Below are 17,143 nucleotides of genomic sequence, written 5' to 3'. Positions count from 1 at the left end.
AAAGTGCCCGTGTGACACAGGTATTACTTTTCGTTCTCCCAAGCTGGAGACTTACCGGCCTCGATGGATCCCGACCACCGGTCGACCATCTGATCGATGACCACTTCGAAGAGCTGGTTGTCGGTGAGGGGCCGGTCGCTGACGACGATGGCAAAGTTGAATTCGCCGTGGGCATTTGGGCGCACCGCAGTCAGCCCGTTGTTGAGGATCCGTGCGTTGCGTCCGTGCCTCTTGCTGAAGCGCAGCTCTGCGACCAGTGGCTCGCCAGCCGTCAAAGCCAGAGATGGCGACGGCACCAGCAACTGGAGCTCTGGCACGGGTGCTGCCTCGGGACCTTTGGAAAATTGGGCGAGATGCACACCATCACTTGCAGAAAGCAACTCAGTGTCTCATATAGAGTACTTCCGTGTACCCACCACATCAAGATTCTTAAAAAAAGTTAACTAGTTGAGGCCCAAGCTACCATACATATGATACGGCTATCATACACACTCGCCATCATGGCTATGAGCAGCGCTGGCTAACACTGCCAGGTTTGCATGCACCGAAATACCCGATAAAGTGGATGGGAGGACGACCGCCACCGTAGCTCAATTGGTAGAGTATTGGGCGCGTTATCCGAAGGTTGCAGGTTCGGTCCCTGCTGGCAGCAACTTGCCTTTTCATCCACTTTAATTTCTTTACGTGTCCTAATTACAACAATACAGTTCAATACAATACTTGCCTTGGCTTCATTGTCTGTTGGTTTGGATTAAGCTATCATACATGAAACATAGAGTTCGATTACTCAAAACTTTAATGCACAGCACGTAGGGAGTAATGTTTTTGGTAGAGCTGTGCGAATAGCAAAATTTTGGGTGCGAAGCAAATTCGAATAATAAAGATTGAGTGCGAATCGAATCGAATAATTTTCGAATAATTTTCGAATATTTCTCAAACATTTTTCGAATACTTCGAAGTGAAATTACAGAAAAAAGTTGCAGAGAATCCCTAAGTATGTTCTCATGAGATAGCAACATGAAAATGTTTCTTTTTGCTAGGTTGATGAAGCGCTGGCGGGGTGGTGTTTCAAGTTGTCTTATCAAGAATGAGGCAATGTAGAGGCCGAATCGTATTTATGTACATGATTTGGTGCAACCAAAGTGTTGCCGACAACACTTTACACGTGATAGGCAAAGATGCCATTTTCTCAGCCTCTCCTCCTCTTTCAACTTCTGTGGAAGCCCAACTGATATGGCGGACTAGAGTGTGCTCCCTTCAAGTTTGGAGTTCCAAATCTGCCAAGTAGACGTCGATATATAAGAGCATCTGAAATTTTGGATGCTAAAAAGCTTCGGAGTCCGATTTTTCGGACTTCCTGCCCAAGTTTCAGGTCCAAAACAGCATTAATTGAGCCCCCACCTCTGCCATATCTTTCATCTCCATGTTGGAACCAGCGTTGCCTTGAGTTAATACATTTGCGACCGTAGCGGAGCTTGAAAGGCAGCTTTGCCGCAATACGGGGGTGTGATGAGGTGAAGCATATTAAAAATTAGGGACCACTTCCAATCTGACGTTTTTTGGCCAAGTTCGACCGTAACGGAGCTTGAAAGGTAGCTTTGCCGCACTACGGGGGTGTAATGAGGTGAAGCATATTGAAAATCTAGGGACCACTTCCAATCGGACGTTGTGTCTTGGCCAAGTTCGACCGTAACGAAGCTTGAAAGGCAGCTTTGCCGCAATACGAAAGTGTAATAGGTGAAGCATATTAAAAATCTGAAGGGGTCACTTTTAATTGGACGTTGACTGTATTTGTTTTTGGGAAGTTCGAATAGTTCGAATAGTAAAATTCCAGTGCGAATCGAATCGAATAGCAAACACTATTCCAAAAATATTCGAAATTTCGAATATTCGCACACCCCTAGTTTTTGGTATATTACCGCAGTTACTTTTCAGTAGTGGATATACTAGTTCAGCAAACTGCTAATTACGTTAATGAATGATACAGTAACATTGTTGTAAAAGATTATAGAAACATTTCACTGACAAATACCAATAACAAGCTCGATCTACAGGACGTTCCCAGGGTTCACTATACGAACACAGGAATACAATGTGACAGCTTACCAGAGTGGTCCACCACCGATGCCTGGGCAGCTTGCCCGTAAAGGTCAATGACTCCGTACACTCGGGCGGGCACATTGCGAGCAGCTACGCCTTGGTCCACTCCATTGATGTAGAAGTGCAGGTTTCCCTCCGATGTCCGTTTCACGCCAACTTTGTCCCCAACCTGTGTACGCAATTAATTCAAAGTGCGACATTGGCAGGTTACAATGCAGTTACTTTACCACCACAACTACAAAGTTTCATGTGCAGCACTCAAGCTGGCAATGTCAAGAAACAACCATGCTCAAATGCAGCAGTAGGTGCTGCTTCGTTCAACTGTGGTCGTTAGCCAGCAAACACACCCATACCTGCCAGTCTGGTGAACTCAAAATTCGGGACATGCATAAAGCAGGGTGGGGGGGAGACAATAATTCGCATTTTTCACTGGCAATCATTCATCATAAACGAATGATTGCCAGTAAAGTTCGTAGAGTCAGCAATCACAGTGGTACTCGTAATTATACAGCGCATGCACGCGTGTGTAATTAAGGGACAAAATCTGCTGTGTCTCGTGTCAGATAGTAGCCCTTTGCCAATCTTAATGCCCTTTTCCGCATGACACCAGTGTACTGCGGCGAAAGTGACCCAAGCATCCCGCACGCGATCAGAAAATTTTAGAACGAATCTCCTCAGTTAGTATTATTTTCTTTTCACGGTGGTGTTAGCGCTGTTTTTCGGCAAATTTATGGCCGTGCCCAAACAATCAGGAGGATTGTTAAAAAAATGGGGAGTCTCCAAGGCCAATCGGGAGAGTTGGCAGGTATGCAGCCTCAATGTCTCTGACGTATCAATTCTCAAACTGACATACATCCAAAGGATCTTTCATTTTGTCAAGAGGTTTGGTCGTCAGTGCCGTACCTGCAGGGTGTCCAGGTTCTGGCAGTAGTCCTTGATGACCTCGGTGCCATTGTGCATGACACCGCAGCCGGTCATCACCCAGGTGCCCGAACGCACGTTGGTCATGGTGGTGGGGAACTCGAGCAGGTGCGGCGGGAACATGGTCACTCCAATGTCGATGGAGCCCGTCCACTTAGACACCTGCTGCTCCAGGACCACCTCAAACAGCTCGTCCGGACGTAACGCACGGTTTGTCAAGACGACGGCGTTGTTGAAGCCATCCAGGGCGCTGAACAGAGCATGACAAGACTGTTTACTTGCGACTACAATGACAACGGCATGCTGTGATGATCGATGAACAAAAGCCAAACAAAAGCTAAACAAAAAACTAAAACAGAAAGTCCATAAAGAAAAACGGTCCTCTAACACAGTCAGCACCAGAGTTGCAAGGTGCAGCTGGCAAAATTTTGAAGTCTGTTACTTGTTTACGCGACAAAGGAACCCACCTGGGTCTCCGCGCAGTGCGACCGTCGTTGACGACCACAGCGCGTCCACCGCAGCGTGGGTGGAACAGCAACCTTTCGGTCTCCCGGTCATTCGTGTCATCTGCGAAAAGACACCGGTTTGCAGATGCAAAGCATCAAAACACCGGAAAGTCTAGCTTCAGAGCGAAATTTGAAGAACCTCAAAGAAAAGAATGTTTCGAGGTACTCAAATGACATTTACTTCCTAGATGCTATGTACAACTTGTCCATATGTGTACCAAAGCAACAAGTTTTTTCGAATAGGCAGGCATATTTTAAGAGAAACATAGTTTCTTATTTGGAATAATTTAGGTGTGCAGGCTGACTTCCTTCAAGTTAGAAATCCTAGTGATGTAACACTAGTTAAACAACATAAAGAAGTTATTTTGCACTCAGCACTCGTCCGCATCAGGCAACTGCTGAAAACTAGCATAGATATCCCAACATTGAACTCAATTTTGCAAAATATGTTGCACACTATTGTTACTCACATCTAGCGGAGGTGAATGACACCTGTTGCCTTATAATTAGAGCTGTGCGAATAGCAAAATTTTGGGTGCGAAGCGAATTCGAATAATAAAGATTGAGTGCAAATCGAATTGAATAATTTCGAATAATTTTTGAATATTTCTCAAACATTTTTCGAATAATTCGAAGTGAAATTACAGAAAAAGTTGCAGAGAATCCCTAAGTACGTTCTTGTGAGATCGCAACATGAAAGTGTTTCTTTTCGCTAGGTTGATGAAGCACTGGCGAGGTGGTGTTTCATAGTTGTCTTATCAAGAATGAGGCAATGTAGAGGCCGAATTGTATTTATGTACATGATTTGGTGCAACCAAAGTGTTGCCGACAACACTTTACACGTGATAGGCAGAGATGCCATTTCCTCAGCCTCTCCTCTTTCAACTTCTGTGGAAGGCCAACTGATGTGGCGGACAAGGGTGTGCTCCCTTCAAGTCCGGAGTTCCAAATCTGCCTCGTAGACGTCGATATATAAGAACATCTGAAATTTTGGATGCTAAAAAGCTTCGGCGTCCGATTTTTCGGAATTCCGGCCCATATTTCAGGTCCAAAACAGCATTAACTGAGCCCCCAACTCTGCCACATCTTTCATCATACATATTGGAACCAGCGTTTTCTTGAGTTAAGACATTTGCGACCGTAGCGGAGCTTGAAAGGCAGCTTTGCCGCAATACGGGGGTGTGATGAGGTGAAGCATATTGAAAATCTAGGGACCACTTCCAAACGGACGTTGACTCTCTTGGCTAAGTTCGACCGTAACGGACCTTGAAAGGCAGCTTTGCCGCAATACGGGGATGTGAGTAGGTGAAGCATATTGAAAATCTAGGGACCACTTCCAATCAGACGTTGACTGTCTCTTGCCTAAGTTCGACCGTAACGGAGCTTGAAAGGCAGCTTTGCCGCAATACGGGGTGTGATGAGGTGAAGCATACTGAAAATCTAGGGACCACTTCCAACCGGACTTTGTCTCTTGGCTAAGTTCGACCGTAACGGAGCTTGAAAGGCAGTTTTGCCGCAATACGAGAGTGTAATGAGGTGAAGCATATTAAAAATCTGAAGGGGTCACTTTCAACCGGACGTTGACTGCATTTGTCTTTGGGAAGTTCGAATAGTTCGAATAGTAAAATTTCAGTGCGAATCGAATCGAATAGCAAACACTATTCGAAAAATATTCGAAATTTCGAATATTCGCACACCCCTACTTATAATTGTAATCTGAAACATTGAGCTCAGCCAACACAGAGGCTAAACGCTGCTGTAAAGGGCTTCCATGCGATTGCTTTTCATGTTACTTGCTTCTTTGTCTTTCGCCAAGCGTTAGCTAAGCTCGTCTACTCTGCTAGTCAAACATACCTATTCCAGTACCTGGCAGACTACAAAAGAAGTTCTCTGGTCCAACTACACTTAAACCTCATTAAAGCGAACTCGCATATGACATGAAAATGGCTCTGTTACATCTGAAAACTTGCTCTAAATATTCGCAACACTGTGTAAATGGCAACACAATTCTTCATTTATTTCATTATAACAGATTTGTTTTATGTACATTTGTTTTATTGAGGTTCAAGTGTTGCGAGACCTGCAGCAACTGCAAACCAGCATGTTAAGCACGCCAACAACAAAGGCAAAAAAGACTGTGTTCAGTTGCCGAATTAAGTGTGGAGTACTATATGGCAAAGCCAAAACGAGTGCAACAGTGCACCGCTGGCTTCAGAACTACATAGCACGAGTGCTCTATCTCTGACCTTTAATGGCCTTGCTTTCGTCGCTGGGAGATGCCACGTGCCGGCGAGAGCTCTCGTTGTGGTCAAGCAGAGTGACCTTGACAGTCATGCCGTACAGGTCGACCACTCCATACACTACCTTGGGGACGTTCCCCGAGGCCACACCCTGGTCCATGCCGTTGATGTAGTAGTGGAGGTTGCCGTTGGACTTGCGCACCACCCCGATCCTGTCACCCTCCTGCATCATGAGCGTGGGGCAAGTCAGGCTCTCTGTAGACACGCGAGTGGTGTAACGGGAGTGTGCTACAGGCATGATGAGCAAAAAAAGGATTGAAGTGAGGCACACTTGTAGGAAATAAAACTAAGGAAGAAAACATGGCTGGTGCTCCCATAATTGAGAGTAGATGTAAGCATGAAATGTCTACCGGCAAAGCAGATTGGTTGGAGATTATACCAGCCGTAATCTTGTGTCTGTTTGTAAGAGCGAACAGTGTAATTTTGCCCGGCTCCGAATTTCTTTACTGTGGTGGCACTTCTTCCGGATTCTCCACAACCCCACAGACTTCATGAGAAACTGATGCAATCCTGCGTACACTCTCACAACTGGGCACGACAATGACATGACAAGAGCAGCACTACCACGACAGGGCAACACTGATGACATGTCAATGTGGTCACTATGGCTACAATGCCAACTGTGGCCTCTAAACTGTCCTCTTCAAATCGTTGTCCAGAACAACGAACACCTGACCATCCGGGAGGAACGCTAAGAACGGTGGCAATGTGCCTGTTGTTGCCTCTAAAGTGGTAGTACACGCAACCACCACTGCATCATGAATGCCCAACAAACTTTGCAACATTTGCCAAATGTTGTGCCACAACTCATTGATTAGCACATCTCCCAACTGTGCATCGACTTGGTAAAACCATCAAGTTCAATTCATGGTGCACCTTTCACGTCTTGCGCTCTCAGGTGCTATCGCAGTTTAAAAAGAAGGAAAGTCGTGCGATTATTTAAATGGCTCTAGCAGATTACTACCTACAAGGGATAATTGCCTAATCACCACTTACATGAAGTTCGTCCAGGTTGTAGTTGCCGTATTCCCTCCGGCTGCCTTTGCCGTTAGTGAGGATCCCAGAGCCACTCATCATTATGGTACCTGGCAGAAGAATCAAGAGTGAATCTGCAGCCAGTAAACAAGGGGGGAGGGCAGCCTGTGCACTAAAACAGGTACCTGATATTCACTCAAAACATGTACTATACTTAAAAGAATTCGTTGCTGGCCAAGTTGGTCCATAATTGTGAACTTCAGAGTGCAATTAGCATACGGGACAGAAAAGAACATACACAGCACAGGACAAGCGCCAATCCAGTGCTGTGTGTGTTCTTATCTGTCCAGTACATTATTTGTGCTATGCCGTTCACAATCATGTCCTATATGCTACCAAAAGCTTTTTAAAAAGAACTGAACAATCATCCTGCAACCCCTCGGTGAATAAGAACTCTGCTCTGTTTATAGAAGCAAACTTATACTAAGCACATGGCTAGTTGGAGCTTGTTTCGTTAAATCTTTCCATTTGCATCTAATGCAAACAGCCAAACTGACCTGAGCGCATGTTTGTCATGGTGGCCGGGAACTCCAGGGTCTCGGGACTGTGAGTGGTCACTCCTAGCTCGATGGAGCCAGACCATTTGTTGACCAGTTCATCGATTCGAAGCTGCACACCGACAAGCAGGTTCCCAAGAATGCACAGTGCTTTAGCACAACAACACGGCAGGAGGAAGTCCCGCCACGTAAATGAGAGGACAGAAAATTGCTACAAATGGCGACAGAAAGACCAGGTGCATTTAGTGCGGAGTGAAAAGCTGAAAGTACAAATATGAATCGAATAGCCCTCGCTATTCCATTTGAGAACGCAAAGGATTATAATGACGCTTAAGGGAGTCTTTAGAGGAAGAGAGATCGATACAAGGACTGTTCCAAATGGTTATGCTCCGGGAGTGATAATAACAGAAAGCAGTTGTATCTCTACTACAAGATTCTCAGTTGACCGAACGTCTTGTCGTAGATGGCATCGTGTGCATACACATCAAATTAAGCAAACATATGCCACCTTTTGAAGAAGCAGCCTTTACACAATTTTTGTATTTCGTTCTTGTTTTGTTTAGAAACAAAAAAATTCACTCCAATTTGATTATACTGTCCTTTTTCTAAAAACTTTGTGTTCAATTCAATTCAGAAACTTTGCTGTTCAAAGATCTTTAATAGGTCATCCGTTATAGCTCTAATGTATGAAGATGTTATAACTGTAATGAAGAAGATCAGCGCCGTTCCGAAAGGCAGAGGGTACCACTCTCAGGCAGAGAGAAGACGACGTTCGGGTTGGTGCATCGGGACACTCACGTCTGCTCGGCTGTTGCTACTAGGCCTGCCGTGACGGTTCCTACTATTTATTAAAGAAGTGCTGCGCCGAAACGCCCTGTTTTATAACGTACAATAAATTGTAAATCAAAGGCTAGTGCACTGTGAAATGCGTGGGGTGATACATTTTTTAACCCCACTAGGACCTGCGTGGATTTCACAGAGTATAGCTGTTTCTGATATTCAGTTATCTGCAATAGCAGACTGGCATGCAAACTGAACCAAGAAGATGCATGCAAACAAGCAGGCGTTCGAAAGACAACTCTGAGGCGTAAACATCAGCTGGGTCACAGCTTTTTTGTTCATAAAATAATTGCAAAAGCAACCATTTTGTAGAGAGCAAACCGAACGGTGTGATAAAAATGCCAGGCACGAATATCAATAAGCTCAACGGCACTCACCTCAAACCACTCGTCGTCCCTCAGCGACCTGTGCGTCATAACGACGCCGTTGTTGAATTCGTCCGAGGGCCGCCGCCTCTCTGCCGTACGGTTATCGTTGGAGAGTTGGACCAACGAACCACACCGGGTGTGAAATCGCAGGGGATCGTCCGACGGAGGTGCGCACGCGGCTGCTCCCAGAGTGACAATATTCTCGCAGCTTATGTTGTCGCCTGCAGACAGTGCTGCAACAACAAACAGAAACACATGTGAGTCAAGGTACCTTTTAAGGGGGGAAGAGGCACTTTGACATGAAGCATCTTTTTATTTAAGTTAGGATAATGAAAACTTCGGTGATCATGTATTTACATGTGTAAATATCAAATATGAACTCAGTTTTTATGTAGCCCTTACGACAATTTTTTTAATTAATCATTCATTAACATTTCGTTTAATCACTTTTTTAATAAATTGGCTACTCGGATCCTGCTGAATTAAATGTCATTGCATTCTACAGTTATCAAAGAGTGCAAAAGCAAATTTCATGGTTCTAGCTTTCCTACAACAAAAGTTATGAAGCTTCAAAATCCGCCATTCGATTACCGAGAAAATGTATTTTTGTTATTTTCTCTCTTGTAAAAACTTACGCTTTTCTATAGTAACATATGACACTTTGTTGCACTCACTAAACATCCAGCTTTTCAGTAATACAAAAATGATCAAAAATCGAGTGTACCAAAGCAGAGAAACGCTCGCTAAAAGAATGAAAGGTGGCCAAAAAATTGAAACTGAGAAAAAAGCAAAAAAACAAAACTCTGTATCTTCAAGGAGCGCTACACAAGTAAAAATGCTTTACTTTGCAAATAAATGCCTTAGAAGACACCAGGAGAGTAGCCCATCACATTTTCCAATCGAAACGGCCCCAGTGCATGTCATTTCAAGCAGTTTGTTGATTGCGGAGAAGTCGACGATGCCGTAGTTAGCCGCCGACGGGTCAGAGCCCTCGCACGCTGTTGCGAGCGTGCGCAGCTTGCGCTCGCTAGCGGAAGTTGCCGATAAGCCGGAGATCTTATCTTCAGTCTTTTTCTGCTGTTGCGCACGATCGGTGCTAGTCAAGAACGTCGTGTCGATCCTTCTACCACGCTTCGGCCGCCGACACAGGTGAAGTCGGCATTTCGACCGATGAATCGCGTTCCGCCACCACGCCGTCCTCCGCTGGATGCGCTTCTGATGCACCCGAGCCGTGATCTCGCTTCTTTCTTTTTTTCGAATTTATGAGCGCTGCGCAACTTTCGATACGGCTTCGCCACGATCAAAGTTCCAAAACGCGGCCGAGAGCGTAGGCCTAATTCACTCCCGGCGGCTGCGGCGCACTTCGTCTAGCTCACTTGGCGCCGTGCCAGTAAGCCGCCGCAATGTGCAGTCTGTTGAGGATGATAAAAACGCCTGCTCCAGTTTTCTTGCAGCTTGCGCGGGTTGGAACTTTACGGACGTAAATCGACGAGAACAACACAGTTATACGACGGCGACATCAACTTGCCGCTTTGCGTGCACTGTAGCAGACAGCGCGGGAGGCCCGACGAATCGGAAGGCGTTATTTAGTCACGTGGGCTCACTGTGCCAATAGGCTCACGCGGAGGGACCTTTTTTTGGCGCGGATTTTCTACGTGAATTCTGAGTGGACGGAAACAAGGGCGGCGGGATATTCAAGAAAAAGCGCGGCTCTTTCGAATGCGACCAAGATGGCTGCCGTAGGTAACGTAGAACGGCAACAGCGCGGCGCTGAATAAGCCCGTTTTTTACGCGTTCATCGCTAAAAATTTAGCTCGCTGACGGCACATAAAATGCTCTCAGGGCTAAAATACTGATCTAAGACGCATGAAACTTGGCGAGGTTATGCATCAGTAGCGGCAGAATCCAAATAAAACATTTTCAAAAATTCGATTTTTTTTCTGATTTTCGGTCTCAAAGACCCGCTTCCCCCCTTAATGAAACCAAGAAACAATGAAGCTAAGGAAGGTACAGGAAATATAATTTGTATGTTTTAACTCTAGTACAGTAATTATGACATAAATGGAAAGGAACTGAAGAGGATGAGAAATCAACTTGTCCCAGGTAGGGATCGAGCCTACAACCTTTGGGTATATAGAGCATTGGACGCATTATCCAAAGGTTGTAGGTTCGGTCCCTACATATGGCAAGTGAATTCTTTATCCACTTTAATTCCTTTCCATATATGTCATAATTACTCTACTAGAGTTGAAATGTACAAGTCATGTCCCCTATACCTTCCTTAGCTTCACTGGCTGTTGGTTTCATTAAGTTGTGGCTAACAAAAGAAACGAGCCCTCGATCAATCCCCCTCTTTCGTTCAAGGTCTTTTTAGCATTTACGTTCTTCATTTGTTATCCTCAAACATGCTACTAGTGCACAGGACCTGCACGAGAGCTTTCAAACCTCCTAAGCGTGTGAACAGCATTTTACGAGTAACAACAAATCACTCTAGGACATCTACTGTGTCTCTCTTTGTGTCTGCACTCCTCAAATTCCAGGGAAAAAAATAAATAAATGGTCCTTATAAATCTGAAATGTCATGCAACAAGTTCCAAGTTTTGTGAACTGACTTAAGTTAATCTAACCTGGCAATGACCATTGCTATAGCAGTGCATTTCACAAATATAAATGGTGCAAAACTCAGTCTGCACTACCCAGTGCAAAGCAATAGGCAGGAGAACTTTTCAATGTGTTGTAATAATCAGTGTGTCGGGACACATAAGACTTGTTCATAAATTGTTGTGCCTATTCCTTTCTTGCTAGGCTGTGCAAAAAGCCATGCAGCGCTTTCTTGGATTTCAATATTCACTGGTACAGAACAGGGCTCAAAATGATGACGAAGAATAGAAGGAATGTGGTTATCGACTCACATGGATCCCCATCCTCAACGATGGATATCTGAGCGCACTTCCCATACAGGTCAACCACAGCGTACACCTGCGGTGGAATGTGACTCGCGGCCACGCCTTGGCTACGACCGTTGACGAAGAACTTCAGCTCGCCACTTGAGGTTCGCATGACACCTACACGGTCGCCCTCGCCCAGCTGGTCGAGGTCGGTGCCGTACTCCTCGACCAGAGTCTTGCCGTCCTGCAGCACGCCCGTGCCGGACATGACCCAAGAGCCTTCGCGCAGGTTGGTGGCGCTCGATGGAAACGTGAGCGTGCCGGGGTCCAGGGCTGTCACGCCGATCTCTATAGAGCCACTCCATGTTGACACCTGCATGATGGGGTTGGCTGATTGGTTATCGATCGCGCTGGCTTCTGGAAGCAACATATGGCCTAAATTGGATGCAGTAGCATTTAAGTTACGCCAACTAAGGTTTGGGTAAACAACCACCCAAAGCTCATGTCCAGGCATTTTTCACGGTGCGCCTGTGTCAGAACATGGCTGGGACAAGCTGCATCAGTGGACAGAGAGGCGCCAAAATAGGAATGCCTACTCTCTCAATGGCATACCTGCCCCTCATGCTCAGTGCATTCTCTATGACTCAATGCTCACCCTGTAAAGTAAAAATACATAGCTGTATTGCTTCACATAGAGTTACCAGGCTATGCTTTATCAAACATAAAACATAGCACTTGCTCTCAGCATTTGGAGCTCATGAATGCCAGAGGCAGGGGCGTAGCCAGAAATTTTTTTTTTTTTTTTTTTTGGGGGGGGGGGGTTCAACCATACTTTGTGTATGTTCGTGCGTGCATTTGTATGTGTGCGTGTATATATATACGCAAGCAAAACTGAAAAATTTCAGGGGGATTTGAAACCCCCCCGGCTACGGCCCTGGCCGGAGGTGATGTGGCACTCTTCAAAAATTCAGTGTTTTCTGTGTGCTTTCAATGGTATGGATTACTAAGTACCACACAAACTAATAAAACAGGGGGGTAGGGTGACACCAGCATCGCCACATCAAGTTTTTTAGACGTCAAGAAACCATTTCATCAAGAAAAAGTCAATTTAAAGCAAAGCATGAATAAAGGAGATTGCCTCGAAAATTAAAATGAAGTGACAATTTACCCTATCTCATTCACCAGGCCGTAACTTTCTGCAGTTGCTACATGCAAAAAATTCAAGAGTGTACATAGAAACCCTTGGATCAAAGGCACCATACAAACACATGCACACACTGATTGTCTTCATGATCTGCGGTGGGCACTACACACTACATGGAACTAATAGCTATGATGTCCTACACGAGACTGCTGAGCTGACACTCATCAATTCTTGGCTTCGAACTTTAGCCAATGGGAAGTTCACTGTTTACCGTGAGCCCAGAATTCACTACTGTTACCTATACGGATGCTACACAATGCACTTTTGTTTAAGACAAAGTTTTTTTTATTGTGATTGGCTTATCTTTACAAGAAGCGAAAGGGAGCCTATCTCGGTCCAGAATTCTGACCACTATAGGGATTTGTTCGCAATCTAAAGTGCACATGTGAATGCCCCGTATTATATTGGCATGTGTATCTCGTAATCCTCTATTCCCTACAATGCATGCCACTCCTACGGCCAACACTTGCAGCCCTCCACATTGCTAAACTTTTATACCAAGCAACCCCTCAGCATTGCTGCCTACATGTACCACATTTCCTGTGTTATACAGTATTCAAGTACAGATTCCCTACAGCCAGGTAGACTGAATTTTCAGAAAATAATCACTTAAGGTGTTTTCACATTCTCCAGCACTGCGAATATGGGGCCATTTTCATGCAATACCAAGAATGTGACCAATGTTTTCCTACTGCCGCGTGAATGCATACATGCTTTTTCGGCTTTCAACATTACCACAGTTTTTAAGATGCTTCTGAACCCCCTACTACACATAAATATAGGTTCATAAAACAAGTGCCAAAACATACTGTTAAACAAACGTGACTAAAATTTTAGGAGGCGGCTATTTACCTTGTGTATTCTTTTTCGCTCTTCACTCACTGCATTATTCAAAGGTAGCCCAAAAGTTACTTTTCACAGGTTGTTACATTCGATTAGACACTTGAACTACAATGGCCTACCATGCAACACACTCCATGGAGGATGGAAAATGCAGTTTCCTTCCTCCATGTAACACCCACATCCAGAGGCATTATATACTGCGCAATAGTAATGCAATTTGAAGACAACAGACACACGTTCTCACATGAAACGGCATATTTTTTTATAGGCTGCAAGTTCGCAACTGCAACACAATATCAGTCATGAATCCACCAATGCATTGCCATCTTCGCTTGAGTATCGTCACTGCGTTTCATATTTTCTCAAGATGAGCTAGTTAACAACAACCGCCCAATGACACTACATATGTTAATTAGAAGGACTCATTTGGTAAGAAATGAGTTGGGGGAAAATTTTATTACATGAAAAGACGCCACAGAAGATGGATGTTAACATGGAGTAAAGGTAAAAGACCATGTATTAGCCATTCAACAATGTCAAGAACCATATCAGAGACGGAAATACCGGACCATGAGAATGCAATTACTACAGTGGTTGATACAGGCACGGGAGCGCCTGAGATTCAAATAAAATATGCAGGCTCATCACCAGACAGTCTGCTATCTTGGCTAATTTCAAGGAGCGAAGAAAAAGTAAACGATCGAGGAAAACAACACAGCAGCTGATGGCAGGAAAACAGGCTCTTTTACAGCCGCAACAACTTTCCAACGCCGCCTTCACAAGTTATTCGTAGAAGGAAATACAAGACGTGTCGCGCGCAGGGCATTTCGTCACGTCGCTCCACGCATGTCAACAAGAGCTCATTTAAACGCAAATTATGCGCAGTTCATTCGAAAACACTCTCTTTTTCCTCTTCTCACCCGGTGCGCTGTCATCAGCGCTTTCTAGTTTCGAAAAGCTCTGGTAGGCCTTCAGCGCTGTGAACGGGAAAATGCGCGCAGTGTGAGCGCCGTCGCAGGATCAAGTCCTACAGACTAGTGAAATCAAAGCATGCCATTATAATAAAACGAGTTACAAGTGTGACTACAGAACGATGGAGGTGTGAAACCGATCGACCCGGGATTTCTTTTTACTTTTTTTTTTTTTTCCACCACGGCTGTCTGGAGTCGCCGCAAACACCGTTCCAAGCGCCGGTTGTCCAGCTCGCCGACGCGTCGGTGGTAAACTTCCACCGGGGAATGAGTACGTGTGCGCTTCGGGAATCGAGATATGGTTCGGCTGAAAGCTGACCCCTCCAAGAAATCTCTGATCAAGTGCGGTGCAGTAGTAACTCTACTCGAGGGTGGTGATGGGGGCGCTCACCTTCTTGTCGATCCTGACTTCGAACAGCTGATTATCCCAGAGAGGCTGGGCGCTCATAACAATGCCATTGTTGAACTCTTGGTGCGGATGGATCCGCTGTGCGGTGCGGTTTTCGTTGCTGGTCACCACTAGCGAGCCTTTTTTCTGGTGAAACGAGCTGCTGGGTGCCATAGCGTAGCTGCCATCGGCGTCCCTCTTTTCCTCCCAAGATGGCGCACGCCTCCGTAACGCCGGTGCTGCCATCACAACATTGGCGACGCGCACCCAAACTACGGGAAAGCGCGGCAAAGACAAACAGTACACACGATGTCGTTCTTCAGTCACGCTGATTCATAGGCTCCTTTGTATGTTCCGGAATTAACTCCACCCCGTTCTTTTCCCCAACCTTCGGCTACTGTTACGCTCATACAAGACAGATCTAATAACAACGTACGTACACGCATAAACCAGGGGCGGCGCCCGCATTTTTTTTTTTCTGAGGGGCATAGATCGGCAAAAAAAAGTGGAGCTGACTCAGGCAAGACATAATTTGCTCCGAGGGCTCACTCGGACACAGACTCACCAAAATTTTCCTCAACCGGACTCACTCGGGCTCAAGCTCACGAACACATTCCTCATCCGGACTCACTCAGACTCAAACTCACAGCTTGACCTGAGTCTGAGTTAGCCTGAGTGAGTGGACTCATGAGGAGGTTCTGAACCCCGCACTCCGAAATTTTTTCGTGCTTTAACTTTTCGGGTGATACTAAAATATTTACACGGCTTTACAGCGACCCACCATGCAGTTGCCAAAGTTAGCCGTTCCACACAAACACCCCCCGAAAAAAAATTCCTGGGTACGGCCCTGGTAGTGACTGTTTTCATAGCCAGATGTCATTGGCGCGAGTTCGTACTGAACGAACAACGAAGTATATAGAGCAAGACGAGGAAGCCTTTAACTTTCTTTCGCGTTGCGCCGTCACCAACGTGATGTTCCCGTATCCACACAATAGGCAGTTTTAGAATAGCGTACGCTAAGTTAGCGTTAGCGTCCGCCGCGGTGGTGTAGCGGTTACGGTGCTCGGCTGCTGACCCGAAAGTCGCGGGTTCGATCCCGGCCGCGGCGGTCGCATTTCGATGGAGGCGAAATGGTAGAGGCCCGTGTACTTAGATTTAGGTGCACGTAAAAGAACACCAGATGGTCGAAATTTCCGGAGCCCTCCACTACGGCGTCTCATATCGTGGTTTTGGGACGTAAAACCCCAGATATTATTATTGAAAGACCGCAGCAAAGTCGTGGTCTCGACGCCTTTTATTCACCAGAGCCGCCTGACCAACGCTCAGAACGAAGATGACGCTCACAGTGATGATGATTACATACAGGTGAAGAGAATGAAGGAAGCATGTTGTGAATATTGTGCTCACACTAATTTCCCCCTCGCGCGGAAGCGGCCAACCCGGCCGCTGTTTATGACGGTTGTGTACGTCGTAGGAATGGTTTTAAGCGGGAAACGTGGACAACCTCTGTGCCGCGGCAACGGCTGTCGGAAGGCATGACAACGGGAGTTACCCGATAGTTCACGGGAGAAGTTTGCTTGACGATAGCATAGGGGCCGATAAAACGTGGCTGAAACTTATCACATAGGCCAGGAACTCGCGTAGGGGTCGACAGCAATACTTCATCTCCGGGATTGAAGTGAACGACGCGGTGAAAGTCATTGTAGCGAGCCTTCCGATCCTGTTGACTCGCCTCGGTATTGAGGCGGGCGCGGTGGCGAGAAGCGGCAAGGCGAGAGATTAAGTTAGCGTTTGCGGCCCGCTATTTCCGTTACTTAACGGGAGCCCGCAAGCGGTTAGCGTACGACGCATGCGCAGTTGCGCGAAAAGCGAACGCAAAGCTTTGCGTACGCTATTCTAAAACTGCCTAATCACTCTCTCAACGCACGCGTCATGTCAACACATTCGGGCTCAATATGATAATCTTGAACAAAGGAACCAGCCGTTACTGGTGCGGTTCCGAAACTGTACGGATGTGCCAGCACTCAAAAAAGAAAAAAAAAGAAGAAGAAGGCTTACGAAACGCCGTTAGAATTGCTGTTATCGCCTCGTTCGCAGGAAAGACGGCACCTGCCATTTTTTCGTCACGAACGTCATTTGAATTGCGGAAACCGGCCCGATGGCAGAAAGTTTCTAGTGGTAACAGGAAGCCTGTGCCAAGAAGGAAATCTAGCGATCTCTTTAGACCAGGGGCGTAGCCAGAAATTTTTTTCGAGGGGGGGGGGGGGTCGTGCCAACAACGA

General features: G+C 46.0%; 1 protein-coding gene across 1 annotated transcript in view; it reads right to left on the bottom strand.

Annotated features, from left to right (window-relative positions):
• Window positions 1-15,139, bottom strand: part of LOC119389581 (neuralized-like protein 4) — a 40,329-nt gene extending 25,190 nt beyond the window's left edge. The window contains exons 1-10 of the mRNA XM_037656919.2: window positions 14,865-15,139; window positions 11,480-11,828; window positions 8,577-8,800; window positions 7,360-7,471; window positions 6,824-6,912; window positions 5,774-5,990; window positions 3,489-3,588; window positions 3,004-3,271; window positions 2,107-2,269; window positions 56-334 (exon numbers count right to left, since the gene is read on the bottom strand). Of these exons, the coding sequence (XP_037512847.1) occupies window positions 56-334; window positions 2,107-2,269; window positions 3,004-3,271; window positions 3,489-3,588; window positions 5,774-5,990; window positions 6,824-6,912; window positions 7,360-7,471; window positions 8,577-8,800; window positions 11,480-11,828; window positions 14,865-15,107 (2,044 nt within the window). The 5' untranslated portion in view covers window positions 15,108-15,139. The remainder of the gene's footprint in view (window positions 1-55; window positions 335-2,106; window positions 2,270-3,003; window positions 3,272-3,488; window positions 3,589-5,773; window positions 5,991-6,823; window positions 6,913-7,359; window positions 7,472-8,576; window positions 8,801-11,479; window positions 11,829-14,864) is intronic.
• Window positions 15,140-17,143: the final 2,004 nt, after the last annotated feature.

The sequence above is a fragment of the Rhipicephalus sanguineus genome, chromosome 4 (genome assembly GCF_013339695.2).
Source record: "Rhipicephalus sanguineus isolate Rsan-2018 chromosome 4, BIME_Rsan_1.4, whole genome shotgun sequence".
Taxonomy (NCBI): Eukaryota; Metazoa; Arthropoda; class Arachnida; order Ixodida; family Ixodidae; genus Rhipicephalus; species Rhipicephalus sanguineus.
The sequence above is the reverse complement of the archived record's forward strand: the minus strand, read 5'-3'. Positions and strand labels throughout refer to the sequence as shown.